General features: G+C 34.3%; 1 protein-coding gene and 1 pseudogene across 1 annotated transcript; both read left to right on the forward strand.

Moving 5' to 3' along the window:
* Positions 1-2,484: 2,484 nt before the first annotated feature.
* LOC113740857 (uncharacterized) lies at positions 2,485-5,219 on the forward strand. Its single transcript, XM_072046512.1, has 4 exons — positions 2,485-3,902; positions 4,003-4,311; positions 4,395-4,494; positions 4,578-5,219. Exons 1-4 carry the CDS (start codon positions 2,485-2,487, stop codon positions 5,217-5,219), a joined length of 2,469 nt encoding a protein of 822 aa, XP_071902613.1.
* A 16,541-nt stretch (positions 5,220-21,760) lies between these two features.
* On the forward strand, positions 21,761-23,175 carry LOC113742948 (small ribosomal subunit protein uS4y-like; annotated as a pseudogene).
* Positions 23,176-24,528: the final 1,353 nt, after the last annotated feature.

Genomic DNA, 24,528 nt, shown 5'->3' on the forward strand with positions numbered 1-24,528 from the left:
AAGCATGATCTCATTGATAAGACGCTTCATGTGTTGAGTCACCAAGGAGATAATGGAGAACCATTATTGATCTGTTAAAAAAAGAATAAATATCTGTTAAAAATAAACCTAATGCTGTTGCAAATTATCAATGTTTTTAGACTCGGACCCGTAAGATGAACTGTAGGGATGGCTAGTTCGCGGTTTTTCTGGTTCAACCGGACGGTTCCTTGGTCCACTGTTTTTTTTTTTTTTTTTTTTTTTTTTTTTTTTTTTTTTGCAAGTAAGACTATGCCTATGCAGTAAGCTTATACGACGGTAAAAATCCACAAAAATCCCTGAAAATTTGGAACTAAATCTGGAAAAGATACCGCCAAAACATAAACACTATTCAAGCAAAAAAATCACAAATTCATTGAAACTTCATTAGATAATAAATAGTTAAAATTCAAATGGCAAGTCAATCAAAAAAAATCCCTAAAAATTTGGAGCTAAATCTGAAACGCCAAGGGCAGTAACCTATGATGACACTCTAGAAAATGTGAGATGAACCAAAAAAAAAAATCAAAAAAACACAGAAAACGACATCGTTTTATTTTGGCTCCAAAACACTTGCTGAAGTACTGTGAAGTTTCATTTTGCCGGCAAAAGGACTTGGTGAAAATTTTCTTCTTCTCATCTCTCTCACCTCTCAGCATACAAGCTATCTCGGCCAGTCCAGAATGTTGGTAGCAATCGAAGCTATCTCCGCAAACAACCATCTTCATCTTTTCTAACCTCAACTTTAAATCCCTCGGCTAAGACATCTGGAAGGGCAGGCAGGGAGTAAAAGCTGAAGAACGGAGCTCTACATTGGGAAAGCGGGAAGATATTTCAGGTGCGCATATCTTGTTCCAAAATTGAAGTGGTAAACACAATGAAGCTGTTGCCCATAACCTGTTCGATAAAATATCAATTCCCCCCTGTTTTTCATTTTTTTTCTGTGAATCTCTTTTAATGTTAATCTATGAAACTTAGTTGTAATTGAAGCTCTGTTTAGGCTATGAATAGAAATCGACTTGGAAGCTCTTTGATGAAGATCAAAATAGCAATGGGGTGACTGGAATGACCTTTTTGCAAGACAAGTGCAAAAGTTTAAGAAATAGGTTGATGAAAATTAATATTTAAGGACTTAATTAATGGACTTTTTGTTGAACTGCACATTGGTCATGTGCTGGTTATGCATCCGTGACAGATAGGTTCAGATTGTTGTTGAGCAAGATTATTGAATAGACAAACAAATATTATGTCGTTATTGAGATGGGTGAGATCGAATGGTGTACCATTTGATTATGTAGGTGTGATTGACTCGAACTTCCACCCCTCCCAGTTCAGGATGACATAGCACCCTTACGGGTTCTGTTTTTTTTTCTCAATTTAGTCCTGTTTCTAGATCAATTAGCTGAATAGTCATAGCAACTTAAAAGAATCCTTGGACCAAAAAAAGATTATGAGTATAAAATAAAAAGCTAGATAGATTTTCTTCTTTCTTTCACATTTCACTGTCTCTCTGTGGTGAATGCTTTTTCTTCATAAATATCTGCTGGCGGTCTAACCATGTCATAAACCTATGCCTTTTCTAAGTACTAATGTGTAGTTGTTGTTTTCATGCTCTTGGAAGCTTGTTGGAGGACATTTATTTATATTAAAAGTATGGATAAAAGTTGGATGGATTTTCCAAGAACAAGTGAAAAGTATGAGGCAGGACTTCAAATGTTTCTAAACTTTGCATTTTCTAGATCAAGTTGTGACGGATTGATTTTGTGTCCTTGCAAAGATTGCGGCATGGGTGTTTGTGTGACTAAAATGGAAGCATATGATCATTTGAAAGTGGTAGGCTTTATCAAGGGTTATAATAATTGGATAGCACATGGAGAACTTTCAAACTACTATGAAGCCACATCTAATTCTGAAAATACATCAATTGGGGTTTCAAATGGGACTAATGACATGCAAGACTTGGTCCATGATGTATTTGGGATACCACATGGAACAAATGAATTGAATAGAGAAGGGGACTTTCCTGTTTCAGAGGCTGAAAAATTTTACAAATTGATTGATGATTCTCAACAGGATTTGTACAGTGGTTGCAAAAATTTCTCGAAGTTGTCTTTCATTATTCGTTTGCTTCACCTAAAATGCCTTGGTAAGATGAGTAACAAGATTTTTAATATGCTTGTTGAGCTGTTGAGAGAAGCATTTCCGGAGGCCATGACTAATTTGCCTTCTTCTTACTATGAGGCTGAGAAATTGATGAATACATTGGGGCTGGGTTATGAAAAGATCGATGCATGTCCTAATGATTGTTCTCTTTATTGGGGTAGTGCTGAAAAAAGAACTTAATGCGAAACATGTAACGAGCTTAGGTGGGTTGCTTCAGAAAATGATCCAACTGGTGAAAAAAGAAAAATCCCTCAAAAAGTATTGTGGCATTTTCCTTTAAAATCTAGATTACAAAGACTATTTATGTCTTCTAAAATTGCATCTCAAATGAGATGGCATGAGGAAAAACGTACAAAAGATGGTTGTATGAGACATCCAGCTGATTCTCCAGCTTGGCAAACTTTTGACCATCTACATCCAGAATTTGCTAAGGATTGTCGAAATGTTAGATTGGGGTTGGCATCTGATGGGTTTAATCCATTCAACAACATGAGTTCTACACACAGTACTTGGCCTGTGGTTTTAATACCATATAACTTACCTCCGTGGATGTGTATGAAGCAACCGTACTTCATGTTGTCCTTGTTAATACCCGGACCATCCTCTCCTGGGAATAATATTGATGTTTATCTACAGCCTCTAGTTAAAGAATTGACCGAATTGTGGGATTTTGGCATTCAAACTTATGATGCATCCCAAAAAGAAAATTTTCAATTGCATGCAGCTCTGTTGTGGACCATTAGTGATTTTCCTGGATATGCAATGTTATCTGGGTGGAGCACTAAAGGTGAATATGCTTGTCCTGTTTGTCACAAGTTCACTCATGCTCGACGGTTGACTCATAGTTTCAAGCATTGCTATATGGGTCATCGTAGATTCTTAGATAGTAAGCATAAATTTAGAAAGCAAGCCCAATTGTTTGATGGCACCGAAGAATATGGAAAGCGACCACCTTTACAAACTGGGGATATGATTGTGAGTGAATTGGGAGACTTGCAAATTAAATTTGGAAAACTTGTGAAAGGTAATCCGAAATTGCCTTTTAATTGGAAAAAGAGGAGTATTTTCTTTGACTTGCCATATTGGAAAGATAATGTCTTAAGACATAATCTTGACTTCATGCACATTGAGAAGAATGTTTGTGAAAATATTTGGGGGACATTGCTGGATATTGAGGATAAAGCAAAGGACCATTATAATTCCCGCCGTGATTTGAGAGAAATGGGAATAAGAAAAGAGCTGCATCCCATTGAGACAGAACCTGGAAAGGTTTACTTACCTCCATCTTCCTTTGCAATGGATAAAAAACAGAAAACTATGTTTTGCAATGTGCTAAAAAAAGTGAAAGTTCCAGATGGTTATGCAGCTAACGTCTCAAGATGCGTTCGAGTAAAGCCACCAAGAATTTCGGGGCTTAAAAGTCATGATAATCATATTCTAATGCAGCAATTGATGCCTATAGCTTTGAGAAAGACTTTGCCAAAATCAGTGCGCTATCCTTTGATTCGATTGAGTAGATACTTCAGGCAGCTTTGTTCTAAAGTTATTTGTCCTCAAGATGTGGTTCGTTTGGAAAGTGAAATTGCCGTTATACTCTGCGATCTTGAGAAATGCTTTCCACCAACATTCTTCGATGTCATGGTGCATTTAACTATTCATTTGGCAACTGAAGTGAAATTAGGTGGCCCGGTGTATTATCGTTGGATGTATCCTGTAGAGAGGTACTGCTTGTAATTCTAATTATGCCTTAAATGTTTATTACTTTTTTTCTTTCTTTGATTTGTGGAACTAAACAGAGAGTTTGGAATGATGATACTTTAGGTACCTAGGAACATTAAAATCTTATGTTCGAAATAAAAGTAGGCCTGAAGGTTCGATTGCTCAAGGCTACTTGGCAGAAGAATGCATAAACTTTTGCTCGTTGTATCTTGCGGACTATGTTGAGACAAAATTCAATCGTCCAAGCAGAAATGAAGAAGTACATAAGGAAATTGAAGAGGGTTTAGATATATTCTCTAAATCAGGACATCCTTTGGGGAGGGGCAAGGCAACAGTTTTTGATGCTCATATCTTGAGTAAAGCACATCAGTATATTTTATTTAACTGTGATGCTGTCACACCTTACATAGAGTAAGTTCAACTACAACTTGATGCATTAAAATTTTATTGTAGAATTCAATGTATGATTACAATTTTGACTCATGTACTTCTAGGCAGCATCGTAGATTGATAGAAGAATGGCATCCTCAAGTTCCACAGCATCTAAAAGAGCGCTTGCACAGCGAAAATTTTGCTTGTTGGTTTGCTGAACATGTAAGTAAAATTCTGAATATTAAGTACAATTTGAATTGTAGGACTTCAAATATAGTTTTATCATCTTTTTTTTTTTTTTACAGATTGACAAGTTAGAACTTCCTCAAAATGTTTCGGTGTTGAGAGACTTGAGGTTCCTTGCTAAAGGTCCAGATGTTGTTGGAATCCAACATGACAAGTATGTTGTTAATGGATTTCGGTTTCACACCAACGAAGTTGAGAAGAAAAGAAAAACGCAGAATAGTGGTGTTACAGTCAATGCAACAACATCCAGTTTTGCAAGTATAAGGGATCAAAATCCAGTTTTGAGTGAACTAGTCTACTTCGGCGTCTTGAAAAATGTTGTTGAATTAATTTATGGAGGTCGTCGGGTGGTGTTATTCGAATGTGATTGGATATCAAATGGTTCGAGAATGAAACAAGATGCTGATGGGTTTACTGTAGTCAATTTTGCAAATGTGAGGCCTCATGTTGAGCCATTTATACTCGCTTCACAAGCATCACAGGTTTTTTATGTGGAAGATCCAACTGATAAGGATTGGCAAGTTGTTATCTCTACCACTGCAAGAGGTGGATATAACATGGGCACAACCATGGATGTTGAGACATATTTGCAAAGTGATGTTGGCAATCCTGTTGTTGAGAATGAAAATGAGGAAATTAGTTGGGTTCGTGAGGATGGACTTGGGATTGAAGTTGATTTGTCCCAATATAATCTGATTTAGTATCTTTTATAGTTGCTAAGCTTGTTGGCCCTATTAATTGTTATATGTTTCAATTGCTAAGGCTCTACTACTGGCTGCAATTACTTGTCTACATTTCGTTGGTCTAAAATTACTTGAAGCTTGTGAGTTTTGGTTCGTTTGATTATTGTATACAGCAACTAAATTTGAAGGGACAAATATGGTTTCAAATTTGCGGAATTGCAGATCATGGTGTTTATTCAAGCACCTGCCCGTACACCATACATGGTCTCAATTGAAATGTTCTGTGCAATCTCTAAATGCCTTTGTGTTATGGGAAATTGCTATCCATCAAATTCACTTTCAAGTTTGATTATGATTCGTTAAATGTTTTAACAAAATTGTTATTATTATTTTTGATAATTACAATAATCATTTCTTTGTTTTGTTTTTTAAACTTTTGAGTGTAAGATATAATGCAATTTTTGCAAATCAATTCAGACCAAACATAAAACAACCCATTACTAATTTTAAGAGCCCAATGGGCTGGATAAATACTGGTCATTATTTTATAAGCAATTCCATTAATTGTAAGCTGTAATATTAATGTAGTGAATCATTGTATTATGGCCAATTTTTGATTTCCAATCACCCCTCTCTAATTTTTGATCAATAGAAATAATTTGAAACTTTAATCGATAAATTTCTTAAATAATTTTTTAATACAATGGAAAAATTATTTTTTAAATAAATAACAATTCAAAAAGTGAAATTCTCTAAATTTCCGGTCGAACTGATGTTTGATCGAATTTAATCGGTTTAGTCGAAATTTTGGATTAACCATTAAAGTGACTGGAGACACGATCGAACCGGTCAAGCACGATCGAATAGATCAAACCGATCATACTGATCAAACGTTGTTATTGCATATTCTGTATATATACTCCATAACTAATCTTTGATTGAAGGTTGTTCGGTTTAATTGAATTTTTGGATTAACCATTGAACAAGACTGGAGACACAATCGAACCGGTCGAATCGACCGAACCGATCATTCCGAACTTGGATTGTTATTGCATATATGTCCACTCCATAACTGATCTTTGGGATAGTTTAATCGGTTTTGTCGAAATTTTGGATTGACCATCAAACTTTCCACTAATTTAACGTTTATTAGTGGAAAGTTCAAATTTAAGATCTTGTAAGTGTTTAATAGCTTCTAATTAACACAAAGTTGAACGGCAATTGCTTTGGAATTGAAAACATTGAATATTCTAAGTGTTTAATTGCTTCTAATTAACGCAAAGTTACACGGCAATTGCTTTGGAATTGAAAACATTGAATATTCTAAGTGTTTAATATAAAATTTATTATATATATATATAATATTATATATTATATAAAATTTATAAACTCCATTACCGAATTCGAACCAAATTTGAAATATATGAATTCGGACAACCCGAATTCTAGTTTAATTGCTTCTAATTAACACAAAGTTGAATGGCAATTGCTTTGTTGAATTGAAAACATTGAATATTCTAAGTGTTTAATTGCTTCTAATTAATGCAAAGTTACACGGCAATTGCTTTGGAATTGAAAATATTGAATATTCTAAGTGTTTAATATAAAATTTATTATATAATATAAAATTTATAATATTATATAATATTATATAAAATTTATAAACTCCATTACCGAATTCGAACCAAATTCGAAATATATGAATTCGGACAACCCGAATTCTAGTTTAATTGCTTCTAATTAACACAAAGTTGAACGGCAATTGCTTTGGAATTGAAAACATTGAATATTCTAAGTGTTTAATTGCTTCTAATTAACGCAAAGTTACACGGCAATTGCAGTGAAATGTTCAAATTTAAGATCTTCTAAGTGTTTAATAGCTTATAATAAACACAAAGTTGAACGGCAATTGCTTTGGAATTGAAAATATTGAATATATATATGTTCAATCAATTCTAATCCTAACATTTATCAGTGGAAAGTTCATGTATTCACAAGTTCATTTTTATGTTCCATAAACTAATTCGATCCTTCTAACGGCTTGTTAGACTACAAGCCGTACATAATTGCTAGTAGCATAAAATAAATTGGGTACCGAAAACATTTTGATTAAATTCATGTTTTTTGTTAGCTTCACAAAATTTTTAATTTAAGATATTTTTAGTTGTTACACTATATTGTGTATAGCTTTAACAAAATTTTTACTTCTTATATAGCTTTAACAAAATTTTAAGTTGTTATTTTTGTAGTTGTTATATTATATTGTATATAGCTGTAATAACATTTTTAGTTGTTATGTAGCTTTAACAAAATTTTGCCCAAACACACAAAAATTAGCGCGGCAAATTGAAAAATTCAAGAGGCTTGACTAATTTACTTTGGCGTCATTAGTACCGCCTTTATTTCAGACATCTTCTCCCTCTCTCGTTGTCCCTTCCCTTTGCCCTCTCTCTCTGTTTCAAGCTCGCACCACCAATTTGGATAAACCCGTCCATGAACTCGAACCCATTTAGGTAACTTTGTTGAGCTCGCACCATGAAAATCCCTAATTCGGCTGTTGCATTGGCTTGGTAGCAAGGAATGAGAAATTAGGGCTTCAAAGCTTGGGTGAAAGCTAAAGTTCAGATCTTTAAGCTTGGGGAAACCGAGAAGTTAGGGATTCAAGCCATAGTTTGAGGTAATTTCAGTATTTTGTGTCTAATTTTGCATTGCATGGTAGACATCTGTCTAATTTAGGTTGTTCGATTCCCATTTCTGACAACCTCCTTCTCCGTTTCTGAGAAGCACATTTCTAGTTGCATAGGTCGAAAGCCTGGTAGAGATGCTATCTGTTCTTCTTTCTTGTCAGATTAGGACAATGTGGCTTGTGAGAGCTGTCGAATGCGACATAGTGTTGTGTATTGTCAGTTGCTTTCTGTTACAACTTTAAAGAGTAAATTTCCAAAGTTTTTTTCCTCATGAATCCTGGACTTCTAAATTGTTGGTGCTGATTGTTTATGAGGAAATTTGTAGTCACAAATGAAAATGATAGCTTTGGATTCTAGTATGATTGTTGAAAATTGTAAGTGTCTTTGCTAGTACTTGGTAGATATTGGGTTCTAAAATGCCTATTATGTTAGTTTTGTTTTTCACCAGCAAATGATTGTGTGCTGGACTGCTTGATTTGAGCAAGTAGGGGGTTTCCCCATGAATGATGGACTTCTTTTGGTTCTGCTCTGTTTTTACTTTCCATGGGAGCTTTTTAGTAACCTCTCAAATGGAACTACATGACCTGAGCAGACCTTGTGACGTGAGAACATTTTGTTGATAGAGATGATAGTACTAGGATTTTGAGAATTGATTTGTGGGTTTCGTCAAATTTACCCAACTGTAATCATCAAGTTCTTAAAGCTGTTTTCAAGTTCTGATTTATAAGCAAAAAGGTTTTTCAAATATAATTAGAAGCAAACTGCCCGAGTTTGATATACAATAGATTCAATAATATTCGTTGCAACTCAAAATTAGTTCAATAAAAGTATGCTTGAGCTCGGCTTGCAGTGTAAGCTGTAGTCAAGATAACTTGTTCATTAATTTTAGTTTGTATACTTTATCCATTATCCCAGATTGATGCACTGCTATAGGTAGAGTGTCTGCTTCAATAAAGGCTACACATTTACATTTGTCCCTTTCTTCCCCCAAAAAATATATATATGGTGGTGGACCTGGTATCAAATAAATGGTGAATTATGCAGGTATGGCCCGTAGAGGTCGAAAATGTAAGCGCGCTGCAAATGGATTGAGAGATGAACCAATTGAGCAACCTCCCTCATGTCATGAAACAAGGCAGCAGCCTCCACTTGGAACAAGCCATGAAAATGTAATTGAACAAGTTCAAGGAGAAGCTGCTCGGGCACCTCAATCTCCAATCCAGAATTCTACATTGGGAATAATGCATGAATCAGGTGACCAAGTTACTCAACAAGCTGATGGAGGTTCACAGTCGCATGAGCAGTGCCAGAACTCTCCAATTCAACAATCTCCACTTGGAACAAGGCACATACCAACTGAAAAAAATCCAAATCAGGATTCTCAAGGTCAACATTCCAATGACACCACCTTCATGTCATGCAACTCGGACGATGCAGGTATTACTAACTGTTTGAACCAATTCCAGAAGTGCATTTTTTATGTTCATAACTTGCACCTTTTTCTTATTTAATATAGGAAAAGAAACTACAAATGATTCAAGTGAAGTACATCAGAAAACCCGAGGCCCTACATTTATGAAAGAAATTTGGGGTCGGCCTAAGGACTTTCCACGGATTGAGATTAAACTCGATGACAATGGGATCCCAATAAGTGAGAAAACCTCTTTCTCTGAATTCTTGGGCAGTTTGGCTAGGAATGATATGTATTGTCCAATAGATGTTGAAAGTTGGCTTAAGATGCCAAGGAAACTTAAAATGGACATGTTAGAAGTGATAAAGGTAATGGTAGCTTTTGTATTATGTATGCTTTCTACAAAAATTACTGTGAAGTTATGTTGATTTTCTAGTTCCTAACTACGTTTCAGGAAAGGTTTGCTTTGCCTATGGGACTAGAAGCTTGGACCTTAAGATTTATTGGCAAAAAATAGAGAAGCTGGAAGGCAGATTTAAAGGCTACATATTTTGATCCTGCCGTGCCAAATGCTGAAGCTCGGTTTCAAAAGGACATAAGGGTACGAGAAGAGCAATAGATCAAACTTTGGGCTTATTGGAAAAGTGAAGAAGCAAAGGTACAAATCAGCTACAACATTCTTCATAAAGTTGTGTTTATTCAATGCTGTAATCTTGCTTTTGATTTTGAAATTTAGAAACTAAGTGAGAGGAACAAGAAAGCTAGAGGGGAGAAGAAGATGAACCACACAACTGGAAAAAAGTCATTTGCTCATCTTCGGAACCACTTGGTGATATCTCATCCTTTTTTTAGTTGCTATTTTTTTTACTCGTACATGTTTCATTATGTTAGCTTGTTTTTTAATTATATGCTAAATGCTAAAATTATAATTAAAAAAATTCAATTTCTTATAGGTCAAACAGTTGGGAAGACCTCCTACTAGAGTAGAAATGTTCAATAAGTTTTATACCCATGCCGATAGAACTCCATCAAGTACCATAGTTGCTGAGAATTTGGTAAGGATCTGAGAACACAAGCCTATAAATTCTACCATTGTTTTCAGACAGGCTTTTGCAATAACAAGTGTTTTCCTTTATTATGTAGGAAAAAATGAATGAGCTGAAAAATCAGCTTCCATCGGAGTCGCAAGATCCAGTTGGTCGCAATGATATATTTGCCCAGGTGGTTGGGCAAGACAAACATGGTCATGTTCGCTTGTTTAGTGACGGTGTGAATCCAACGGACTTATGGGAAGACATTCCTAGTCGTAACACATGTTACCGTATAAGTGTTCAACAACAGTCAACATTGGTCCGTTTGGAGGAAAGGCTTCAGTGACAAGATGATGAAATAGCCAGCTTGAAGAAAATGGTTTTAGTTCAACATGGAAGGGGCTCTCCATTGACAGCCCGAGACATCATTCATCATCATCTAACAATGTGTCAAGCCAAACTCCATCGCGAGCCACGCGACCTATTCGAGTAAGTATTTACAACTTTTAAACTTTCACATTTGTAATCTGAAATTTGGCATGAGTTTGATTCTTGTACTTGTTGGATCTTTACTAGGTAGGGAATATGGTTTCACTAAAAAGTTTGTTTGACCCAACAAAAATCGTGGCAAAGGGATATTTACGGAGTCTGAATCCATTGGATGAGGTCGGGGGACAAGCTCTTGGGCCAAACTGGTGTGAAATACAGATACAAGTTGCAATGAGTCCACGTGAGCAATTGATTAGACCGTATGATTTGCAGCAAACAATTCAAGATGCACTTGGTGCACCAGTTGCTTGGCCTTGTCATTTGGTGAGATATGCACTTAAATACATTGCAGATTTTCTGGAATTTTAGTTCTAGCTATGATGATCTAATGATCCCCTTGGTCTTTGTGCACAGGTGGAAACAGCTGAAGAATGATGGGGACTTCATGGTTATGACTGAGGACTCTCAATAAAATGGAAAGTTTGGAAGCTACTTCTACTTCTTTCAACTTGTTAGGGATGGGAGTCTTTTAGTTTGTGCACAAGAAAGTCTTTCAAGTTATTGTAAATGACAATCTTTTGGTACTGGTTTGGAATTTTAGTACTTGCTTTTAATTAGCACTTGTTTGCGATTTTAGTACTTGTTATCCACTTTTAATTTAATGAAATATATTTGAGTATTGACTTCTTCTTTTAAATTGCTATATGCATTCTGCTCTTTGGGATAATTTTACAAGTCCCTTGCGATTCTGGTTGATGGAATGTACAGCAGGGAGGACTAATTGCAGGTTGCTTCCATATAAAAAAAAACAGGGAAAAAACTCCTGGCAATTAAAAGTGTCAGCATAGCTTAGGTCGAAAAACACTAATGACAAATGGCCATGTCGTCCAAAGCAGTGTAAATTCACATGGCTGCGTGTCCTTAAAGCCAAATATTAAGACTTCAAAAGTTGGATATCCTACTGATGTTCTAAAGCTATATGGACACTTTCGATTATCACAAAAATTGTTTTTGTTGGCAGAAGGAATGCTATAGCAGCATTGTTTTCCTGACACATTTGAATGCTACTAAAGATTTGAGGCTATCCCCACATTGGAAGGGACAACACTCGCCCTAAGTGTGAGGATAGATAAAGTGTCAGGTTAGATAATTTATACTGACACCGTTAAATGCCGCTAAATGCCATTTTTGTTGTAGTGTTCACAAGTTCACTGTCATGAGATAAGTCCACTCACATCTAACTCCAAAAATTAAAAAAAAAATAGAAATATCAACCAACTTAATATAAGATTTCAAGCAACTTTACAAGAAAAAAAGGCAATAAAATGTAAACCAAACACTTAAAAGTTAAAAAGTATGCTAAAAAAGTTACTGACAAAATTGGGACTAACTAGCTAGGCAACAAAAGATTGAAGCATTATATAATTAATAAAATTTAATTTGAGCACGATTTTATTGGGCTAATGCTGGTAAATGAACTGAGATGTATACTTCATGATAAGGAACATTGCTTGTTTAAATAATAGTAGTGGTATGAATTGAACTCCAGCAGACAATCATAAGGCTAAAGAAAAGAAAAAAGAAAGGATGTTAACATTGATAGATAATAAAATATTATAGCCTAGGAACATCTATTATATGTTAACAAAAGCTGTGACATTAGTGGATTGGGTACTATTTGACTTTATCAATTTCTATCCCCTGGTTGAGTTGAAGAAAAAAAAAGAACAAACATGTTGATATTTAATTGCCGTTAAGACCAGGAGGTGAAGTTTGTTCATGGAAAAATAAAGGTCGAACTTTACATTAAAGAAAATGATCAAAACTACTGCACAGAAAAGTAAATCAAAATTAATTAGCACTAAAGAACAAAAAAAATACAGATGAAAATCTTCAAAGGGAAAAGTTTAAATGTTGAACGCACCTAAGATCCTGGATTTGGCAAAAGAAAATGGAGTCTTCACCAACTTGTTCACTTGCCGAAATTGCAAATGGAGAGAATTTGTAGATCTATGGAGTTGCAGATGAAGCATGAAAGAAGGAACAAAATCTATGAAGGTCTTGAAGCCAAAGGAAGAAAAAGGACCAAGGGTTGGAGGAAAGCGGCACTATTAGTAAGCGCTACGGTTTTTATCTTTTAGTGTAGTGTAGGTTGTGTTTAACTTAATTTTTTAGTAAATTCAAAAACCGCCGGTTCTCAGTTCGTCCAGTTTTTATCGGTTCAAAAGGTTTGACCGGTTCTTAATGATTTTATGTTATTTTTTGGGTTTAGTAATCAATCGGACCAGAGCTAAGGCCAGTTCGCGGTCCAATTGGTTGAACCGGCTGGTCCGTTCCGGTTCTGAAAACACTGCAAATTATCCCATGCAAACAAATTAACACTTGAAACACATACATAACCATGATCATCCCTTGTTTATAAACATAGCAGTCATAGTTTCCGAAGAACAATTTCAGTTTTAACACACATAAGACATTTAGACATGAACAACTTTTAGATCAACCATATTACAGTAGCAAGCCAAAATGTGTCTTAAGTAATCAATATACGTTGCCAAACATTCACAATTACATGCAAGCACAGTGAACGTGCAACATGATATACTAAGTTTAGAGTAACAACCAAATCTATTAGTATACTACTTTAATCTTAGCATAGCAAGCCATTAGAAATTCTTCACTTTCTTGACATGAATAAAAATCTAACGGAAGTGATTCTTACCTTCGGATCCGAATTCACCCCTATTGGTAAAAAGCAACATACTTTTCAAACCTGTTTGGCAAACTAATTTTTTGCCAAAATTTTCTCATACAAGTTTTTAAACAATTTTAACTACAATAATTTCAAAAATTTTAAAATACAGATTTCAAAATACTCAAAAACATACAAAAAATTTCCCTTTTTTCCTTTCTTCTTCTTCCTTCCCCCACCTCAAACCCACCACCACCTCCATTGTCAGCCAACACCAGTCGACAACTCTTCCGGCATGGGAGCCGGCCATATCTTTTTTACTTTCTTTCTTTCTCTTCTCCCTTTCCCTCTCCTCTTTTCTCCTCCCTCCCTCTCCTTCTCCACTCCCCTCTCCCTCCTCCTCCCTTTTCCCTCGCCAGCTCCTCCCCCCGCCATGGTAGCGCCACTAGATCGCATGAGGGAGGAGAGGTCCTCCCCTTTCTCCCTTCCCCGTCCATGATAGCATGACCAGATCGCACAAGGGGAGGATGGGGAGAGTGGCACGGGAAAGGGAGAGGGAAGGGGAAAGGACAAGGAGAGGAAGGGAGGAGGAAGGAGTAGAAGCAGGGGAGAGGAGAGGAGAGGAGGGCGGAAGAAGGAGAAGTGGGGGAGAGAGAAAAAAACAGAAAAAAAATTGCTATCTCCTATGGAGCTTCCTACGCCTACAACGGTGCAGTAATGAGGGAGAAGAAGAGGAGAGGGAAGAAAAGGAAAAAGAAAGAAAGAAAAAGAAAAAAAAGTTTTACGACTTAATTTTTTTTTTTTACAAATTCAACAATAAGTTACAGTAAATTTTTAAGCAAACACTCATAAACTCATTTGTCAAACTGATCTTTTAACTTGCTATCTCTCCTAAGCATTAATTAGTTCTAACACACCCTATATATAATACTATCCACCTAAATGTCTTTAGTAAGGAACTTGTAACTTCCCTCATCTACTCACAATCTTAACATAAAGCTTCTCAACTGCACTTACAATCATTAGCTCATGAGTTACAAAAATTCCTTAACCTTATACACATTTTCCTTCTTAGTCTGCTACTTAAGTCTTCTAAATATTATTACTACTTTTCATTTAATTTAGAACTTCCTTAATGTTTTCACTTAAAAGTACCAATTGCAAAAATTGATCATTGCCTATGTTATTCACATAAGTAGTTGTAATAGATACCCATATTTAACATCTATCTAATGATTAGTTCTTAATGAAGTCTTAGTATTTTATCCAACTTCTTGTAAGAAATCATAGAGACAAGCATAGTGAAAAAATTAAAATTTTTTTATTCCTTTAGTAGATCAATTAAATCCATGAGACCAAGAGTCTATTCAAGAACGTTACCTCAACTCATGAAGATCTTCTTGAACTGATGGAGATCTGATGAAGAGGATGGTAAAGTGATCCACGTAGCCGCACACGTGTTTGGCCTCTAATTGTGATCCATAAGATTCTCTTTGGCTAGAACCTCCAAGATTCAATTAGTTTAAGTTAGATTAGTGCTAACTATTCTCAAAACACTTCACACAAATTGGTTGAGAAAACCCTAGTTTTCTACCATAAAAAACCCACTCAAATGACATAAATAAGAGATATGATTTTTTCCTTATTTTCTTGGATGAATTTTGAGTATTTCCCTCTTAAGATTTTTCTCAAAAATCTCACAAGACAATTTGTGTGTCAATTAGTTTTGCTAGTATTATTTATAGACAAATAAATTATTCATATCCTTATGTAAACCTGAAAGTAGTTTTCATTAGGATTTACCTTCTCTATTCTAATATAACTCTTGTATTTGACAAATTTAAACTTACTTGCACTATAAGTGCCTCAAGATTAACTATAAGTTATGAAAACTTATCTTTCAAGTCCCTACTTGAAATTCTTTTAATGTAGTTGAAGATGTTCTTAATGTCTGTGACCGATTAGATTCCTATATACGTTAGCAATAAGCATGAGTTATAATTCTTAATAAATAAGAACTAGATAAATTAAAACTCCTTCTAATTTATCGTTGATTCCACTAATGAATCAACTCATTCTTATAAATCAAGGTTGACATCTAACAATGCATCATGACCACCCAAGTAATGAGAAAAGTTAAGTGGATGACTTCACCTTTTAGTAAATGTTTACTGTGTAATTAATATCCTTTTATCACACTTGTCTCATATTAATCTTAGAATAAATTGTGCCTATTCTATTATGTGATTAATGTTCATTTCTTGTACTAAAATATAACTCCACTGAAAAAAAATACTTAGAAACACTTTCTAAGACTCTTTCACTTAGTGCTAAGAATTTTGAATTGTACTTGTATAAATGGCCGGATATGAGATAGCTCCTCTTTCATAAGAGGTCATAAATTCTTATATGTTATTAACCATCTTTCCCTACCTCAAATATATACCCATTTGATATTAATATGAGCATCCCTTGGTACAGGAGCAATCATATAGCAAATAAAATATAACCACCCACACTCAAAATATTATGTTAATCTTAAGTCTAAAGATCACTTACACAAACATCACTTAGAGATTAATCCTTTGGCATTTAAAGGATATCTCTATGCGGATCAATCTAGTGAACTTGACTATCTTATCATGCACCCATATACTAATTCAGGTATCTCACACACCACAATAGATGAGATCTACTCCTTTTCATATAGAAGTGACACACTATATGTTAGTCTAACCATATTAACAATGCCTTTCCTATTAATACTTTGACTAGAGACATTTAAGAATAAATCTTATCTATAATTCAATGAACCTCACAATCATAACTCTTATGATTTCATCGATTAAGTTTACTCTAAGGGTTTTATTATACAAATGTAGATATATGAGCAATTAGTATAATAAAGATGTCATTTATTATAACATAAATAGTTCACGTGCATATTAAACCCTAGAACTTGATTGACTTTATGATACACACATTTTCAATCTCCTACTTGCAATAAAACCAATCACTTATAAGTTCAAGACTAAATGAGCCTACATGACTATCATGTTTTTTCTTTTTAAATAAGTTTTAGTAAATGGATTAGCTATTGTGTCATCCGCAGGTACTCTTTCTATCTTTACCTTTTACTATTATTCTTACCAATGATTTCTTAAATCATGTGATAGCATCTTAACAAGTTTACAAATCTATGATAAGACTTTGATTAGTTTTATTTAATATTTCAATACTATTTACATAAAGTACAAAATTCAATTTGTATGTTTGAAATTATTAGTTTGTCATGATAATTTTTCAGGATATTACCGATAGTACGGTAGAGAGTATTTACCTTGTTCCATAGTACATGATCAGGATATATTCTATGACATATAAAGCCACTCCTCTCTTTAAACCCTTCCACACTGCCAAACAAGACTTTTAAATGCATTTAATCTCTTCCCCAATCTCTTCCCACAAAACACACAAGTTTTCTTTATTAAACCAAAAACAAAACCAAGATGGAATTTCAACTTTCATCTAATTTCGTAGCCTCGACAACTGCCACTAAAATGTATTACTACACTAGCATTGTGAGTGATTGGAAGATGAAGATAATCAATAGCACATATTATAAGCAATTGAATGATGGAACTGCAAGACATTTGAGCTTCCCTAAATTTTCTTATGGGGTGGGTGATGTTCAGTTTGTATGTTGGTGCTAAAAACTATATTTCAAACAAAAAGTATTGATGTGTCAAGATATTTTATCTGCTTTGTGAGGACCGACCAACAAAACACATCAAGCCTATGAGAGTATGAGTAATTTTGAGTTTTTTCCTAGATATTAGATATTATCTCATCTTCTAAAGTTGATTAACTTGAGAAAGTGGTTGGTAAAGGGATGGTCTTGTACAAGTCTCTGTTGGACTGAGAATGCATAGTAGATCAAATGGATTGCTTCCCTAGGCATGCTTAGGATTCATGCACTAAATTCAACTATGGTGGTTGTCTATTATCTTCCATGATTTTTAGTTTCTTTTCTTTCCCTAGTTTTGTTTACTATATTGGATGGGTAAGGCTGTAGTAGAACAATACTTTGTTTTTGTTGACCTTTTGGTGTATGAAGATATATTGTTCTTCTATCTTAGGATCATTGTTGTTTTCTTGATTGCAAATATTTCTTTGCCATCTTAGGATCCTTTTGTTTTTTCTCGAGTATACATGTGTTTTCAACATTCGATTTAGATATTTTTTATGGGTTCTTTATTTTGGTGATTGAAACTATAATATGTATGATATGTCTTTATGTTTTACCATCAAAAGGTGTGTTAGGAAGTCATTTGTTGACAAAAGGTGTGTTAACACATTTTGGAATTAGAATAGGGATAGTTTGGTGGTGATGGTCAGGAGTGGTCCTGGTTTATATATATTTTTTGTTTTCATAGATAGTTGATTGAAAAAGTATCCTTTTGTACCACTAATCATATCCAATTTTCTTGTTCTTTTCATATTTATCACATATAGTATGAAATTATACTAATATATATAGATAGTGACTAGGGCTGTAGGTGTTGTATTTTTCGGTTGGAGTTGGCTATACATATACCTCATGCACTCATGTATGAGCTAATGTTGAAGGTGTTTTGTCAAACTTCTTTGGATCCTTTATTTATTTACCTCTGAAGTTTTCTTTGCTAGTTAAAACTAATTCTAACCACTCTTTGTTGCTTGCAAGATGGGAAGGTGAATGATCATGCATTTACTTACTCAGTGGTAAAACTAAAACCCTGTAACAAGAAAAATAATATTTTGCAAAGTAAGAACTACTATCCTTCATAAATTTTTCACTAGTACCTATCCTTTTTGAAATATTAAATAATCAATTTATTACAAATTTTGTTAAAGATACCTTTTAAAACATAAGTAACTGAATTATCATCCAATCATCAATCTTTTATTGATTATGGAATTGCCTCTAACAATTTTATTGGTGAAAAAAGTGATCGCTACAATTACGACTGTAACAAATAAGATAATAACTAATTTCATAAGGATAAAGAGAAATGAATATGCAATACCCCTTTTGGTTTATTTTTTAAAATATTCTTTGAACTCTTAAAATAGTTGGGAATAATATTTTCAAATATTTTATCAACTACCATGCTTTTTGTTTAAGAAATTTATTTAGAATGTAATATATAATAGAAATCATAAATAGAAAGATACAATTGGTAAAATTATATATAACTTGTTCTTAATTTTTTATTAACTAACTACACATAAAAAGGCCTAAATCCTAGTCAACCTTAATCATCACAAACTATTAAACTAAACAAGATGATATTAAAATAAGACATAAAAGAAGAAAGCAACAACTATTATAAAAAGTTCTATGAATCTATTGCCAACTAGTCAAATAAATAAATAAATCTTAAATTTGAAGTTGAATTAATGTTAAAGTTCAAAAGTTTGAGATTAATCTTAGATTTAGTTAAAAATTGAGGATATTTGTATCAACTTTAGAGTCCAAAAATGTGAGATTAAATTTGGAATTAACTTATATGGACTTAAGGAATATTGTAAAGAAGTTCCATTTGCAAGTCCTGTTTTAATTATTTTACCCCCAATATACATATTTTTTATGAGAAAATTCTACAACATACATAATTGGCTAATGTAAGATGTGTTAATTTCAAAGTTTCCATCCTTTGCTGATTTTGTTACCAAGGAATTGGATGACTCGAGGATAAATCTTAGCAACTGTAAACAAAAAAAAAAAAAAGAATGAAATCATACTTCATTGCTAATGTGATTTCAACTAGGAAACTAGTTCGAACAAGTAATATGAGACAAGCCCTAGTCAATCCCAGAAACATTAATGTCTAAAGTACCAAAACCAGCCTTTTGCTTTACCCTAATTTAAACTTAACGAATATTTCGAGAATCTTAATATATTAAATACAAATTAAATTTCAAAACAAATAAGTGTGAGAAAATTGTGAAAACAGTCACTAAACTATTTAAAATGGCACCTAATCATTTTTGACAAAAAAGTCACTCAACTCTTTATAACGAATTTTTGGATCATTCTGCCATGTTCAGTCATTACGCCAGAAAAAATGACATTCAGCTAACTTGAGTGTGTAGGTTTTCAAGGAGAAAATAGCCTGAAAAGTATTGGGGATAAGCACAAGGTTCAATGATGACTTGAGCAGTTGAGAAACTTTATCAATTCGTTAAATCACTGTCAATCTAAAGCACACACTCTTTTCCCTACCAAATCAAATCACTGGTGAATGAATATTACTGTCAAATTCGACAACAAACTTTATCATTTGATGAAATCATCAAGTTGGTGATTGTAATGGATTAGATCAAACAAAATAGAAGTGAATACTGCAATACATGACATATGGTAAGTAGTGTGAAAACTCCTTTCAATTAAGATATGCTTATTAATTTATCGCCTATAATGTAACTAGTATCTAAAAGAGTAAATAAAGTGAAGTGTTTGGAGAGTGTGAGTGTAGGCTTTAATGGGTTTAATACTACGAACTGAGTTAAAAGGGACATGAGAATAGAGATTTCCTTTATGTCATTACAATGGGGTTACAAGGAATCCTGTGCTAATATAGTTTTTTGCTAAATTAATTAGTTGAAGTCTTGTAAGTTTTCTCCATATGTTGACTACTACTGGTTTGTGTCAAAAAATCAACTTGTATTTTAGATAAAACCAAAATAGCAAATAACATGCATTTTACTGAACAGTTGAAATTTTGTAACCTTTTCTTGTTTTGTTGACTATATTTATTTTATATTGATATTTTATGCATTCAAAAAAGCAACTTGTACTTTAGATTAATATGCAATATTATCAATAACATGCTACTTTTTGGTTTCATGTTGTAGCTCCTAACTATAGTTCATATTTAATTAAATTTCAACACGGTAGTAGAATTCAAAGAGAGATATATAAAAGGTATGTTGGCAAAGAGATTGACTATTTTGATGTTAGTTATGGAAAAGAAATGTGACTGCGTGAAGTTGACTGTACGGTGGAGAAATATGATCACAAGGATACTATCATTTTCTATTATTACCTTGATTCTAGGAGTGATATAAACCATGGGCTAAAGAAACTTCAAAATTAGAGACTTTTGTAATTATGTTGAGACGTTAAAGTTGATGAAAGTATTTTGTGACCACGAGCTACTAGAAGAGTTGCATAATTTTCAGAAGAAGATCTTCGTGGATAACCCACTTTGGAAGAAGACTGCAATAATACTAGAAGAGATTGATGATTAAGATGAAATAGTTAGAGAGCAACCAATAAAATCATGTATTAGTAAAAAGGAAACCAGTATTCAAGCTGCTAGAAACAGAGGTTCTATTTGTAAAACAATTGCTTCTTTAGAATGGAAGGATGATAGTGCCAATGGATATTTAAAATCAGACCAAGGAGCTATTAGGAGAGGTGATACTTCTATATTTGCTCAAGATTTGCATTCAAGTTTGATTGAGAGTGAATCACAAGTGGATAAAAATCATAGCTCAACAGTTGAAATTAATAGCAATTAGCAAGAAATTGAACATGCTTCTACTGAACCTACTGGAAATAAGAGAGAACCAATCGAAATTCAAGGTAATTCAACCTCTGATGAAAGAGATGTAAATACAATAGTTCGAGACACATACAAATCAATAGCCTGAAACTCAGGCACATTCAAGTCAACAGTCTCGAACTTAGTTACATGCAAGTCAATAGCTTTTAGTTCATGCATCTCCAAGTCAGCAGTCACAAACTCATGAAATCGCAAAGAGTAAGATTGCATAAAAAGAAGGGGCAAGTCAATAGCCAACAAGTCAACCATTTCCAACTCAACCAACTCAAATATTTACTCATTCAAAGTTCAAAAAATTCAAATAGAAAAGTAAAGAGGAATGGTAGAAAATGAAATTCAAATTAAAAAAATGTTATGTAGGAATTTTCAGGATCCCAATATTAGATTAGGGTAAAATACACGGAACCCCCTTATGGTTTCGCGAAAAGACACATTACCCCCTTATCGTTTAAAAACCTACACATAAATACCCTAAACTTCATAACTAAAGTGGAAATTACCTTTTGAACCGGCTGAATTATCGGTAGCAGGTCGAATACCTCGTCTAACTTTATATTGTAGACATCAACTTTCAACCACTATACGATCTTTGACCTCATTTTCTCGAGAAAACAATATTCTGAAAATTACTTTAAGAAAGAATGACACTTTGGCTGTGTCTTCCTCGGTTTCATTTCCACCGCCACTGACGACGACGAGCAATCCCCCGGCCCAGTAGCAACCATGGTTCACGTCAGTTTCTATCGCAACTATGGGAAGCCGTTCAAAAAGCCTCAACGTCCATATGAGAAGGAGCCTTTGGATGCTGAGTTGAGGCTTGTTGGAGAATATGGACTCAGATGCAAGAGGGAGCTTTGGAGGGTCCAGTATGCATTAAGCCGTATTCGTAATAATGCTAGAATGCTTCTAACTCTTGATGAGAAAGACCCTCGTCGTATCTTTGAGGGTGAAGCTCTCTTGCGTAGGATGAATAGGTATGGCCTTTTGGAAGTCAAAACAAGCTCGATTATGTCTTGGCTCTGACTATGGAGAACTTTCTAGAACGCCGCCTACAAACACTCGTCTTCGAGACAGGCATGGCCAAGTCAATTCACCATGCTCGCGTGCTTGACTGATATTACTATCAGGACATTACAAATAAAACTCATCATATCCGCTACTTGATTATGCAGCTACACGTATAAGTTGGGTCATAGATTGTTCAATGGCACATATATCTAGAGTCAGACGTACCATTTCAGAGCATCACCTTATCTTGGGCAAAATTCTCTACAACGTGTGGTCATTTTTGGTGACATGGGAAAGGTTTGAAAACTTTTGGATAAAGATTAACATGTATACCTTTTTCTCTCACTCCATCAACAGACCTTTTTTTTTTCCCGTAGTTGCATCAATGTGGAATATTTGCACTGCTCAGTGCTGCGATTGTAACCCTTTTCCCTCATTTTGGTGGCGATGACTTCCCAGAGAAGCTTGTTCGCTTGGTTTCCATGAAGGTAGGATCCAGCTCTGCCAGAATCATCAAGAAATCCCTAGTTTCTTGCATACTCCATTGAGGGAACCTATCGCCACCACCGCCACCACCCGTGTCAATATGAACGCTGCTGCTGCTACCATACTGATGTTGATGCTGATGCTGATGACTTTCCATAGTCGGTCAAGATCGAAAGCAGCTGCTACTAAAATATATGAGTAGAAGGTGATGGTGATGACGGATCGATCACTTTCGCCGCGGAAAGAACGCAGTCATGATTCTTGAATCATAAAAGAGAAGATCAAAAAATATTTGTGTTATTTAGGAGGAGAATAGACAGAGGCACATCAGGGTTGGAAGGCAGGTAGTTAATGTTCCTTCATTTATGGTGAGAGTTGATTCCCAGAAGCACATTGACTTTTCAATCACCAGTCCATTTGGTGGCGGGCGTGCTGGAAGAGTCAAGCGTAAGAACCAAAAGGCAGCTGCTAAGAAAGCTGCTGGTGGTGATGGTGATGAAGAAAATGAAGAGTGAGCCATTTCGTGTTAGATACCTTCTTTCTTTTACCCTCTAGAAGATAGCTTTACATCTGACTGCTATTTGGAATTTTGTCCTATTGATTTTTCAGAGTATTGCATTTTCTGCAGAAGAGAGTATTCCTTTCAAAGCTATCTTCTGCAATACTCTCTTCTTTCCTTTTTTCTTTTCAAAGGAATCTCGCATACCCATCGTCACTAAGTCACACACCTGGTTACAGGTTAATTTCCACTTTAGTTATAAAGTTTAGGGTGTTTATGTGGAGATTTCTGAATGATAGGGGGTAAGGTGTCTTTTCGCGAAACCACAAGGGGGTTCCTTGTATTTTACCCGAATACAACTGTAATATAAACGTGGAAGCATACCTGAATTTATGTTAACAAACTGGTACTTGAATCCTCAAAAATTTTGAGGTGACCTTCAAGGTCAACACATATTCGCTAATCCCTTAAGAGATGCCTTTACTTTCTTTTTTGTATCTTTCCTGACGATGGGATATCAGGAAAGAGTTATTTTGTGGTACTAAAAATACGACAAATAAGAATACGTGTGATTTGGGGGCCATAACTCTATTTATAGATAACTTTCCTATTATCTTTTGGACTTCTATTTCATCCCATCATAAAAATAGAAATTACTCTTAAGTCTCTACACATAAAGATTCACATCTTATTAGATACATTAAATCTCAAATCATAATTGATCACTTTAAGTAGGCTTAACATTATTTGATAGTTTGCAATACATAGTTATTATCATATAAGTCCAACGTTGGATTAAGGATCCAACAATCTTGCACTTGAACTATATGTGTAACCTTATAATTATATTTTGCAATCAATCGTATGAGTTCAACTTTACTGCCATTACCAAGCATACCTGTTGCCAATTCGGTCAATCAATTACACTAATATAGGATTAAAGCAGTTTTTGTTATAATTTCATAACTCGACCCATTAATGGTCATATATATTGATATCATTGAATGACATGAATCATGACGTGGATGCGTAGTATAAAAATTTCATGCAACATGATCATAATATGTCTATTTTCAATTGATCTATCTTAAATTTTCATGAGATCAAATCATACCAAAATTAGAGTGTAAAAAAATTTAAATTTTATTTATGCATAAAAATATCCTTAAAAATTAATAACAAAAAATACAATATCGTAAGAGTATTTAAAATAACAAACTCCCACTAAAATTGAACATCACTTATTAACATGACACCCATACGAGCAGTATGCTCATGAAATATTTTGGATGATAATCCCTTAATAAGCGGATTCACAATTATAGAGTTTGTCCCGATATGCTGTATCGATAGCTGTTTACTCTATACTCTTTCTTTAACAGTCAGGAACTTGATATCTATATGTTTATAT

This window comes from Coffea arabica, chromosome 4e (assembly GCF_036785885.1).
Source record: "Coffea arabica cultivar ET-39 chromosome 4e, Coffea Arabica ET-39 HiFi, whole genome shotgun sequence".
Taxonomy (NCBI): domain Eukaryota; kingdom Viridiplantae; phylum Streptophyta; class Magnoliopsida; order Gentianales; family Rubiaceae; genus Coffea; species Coffea arabica.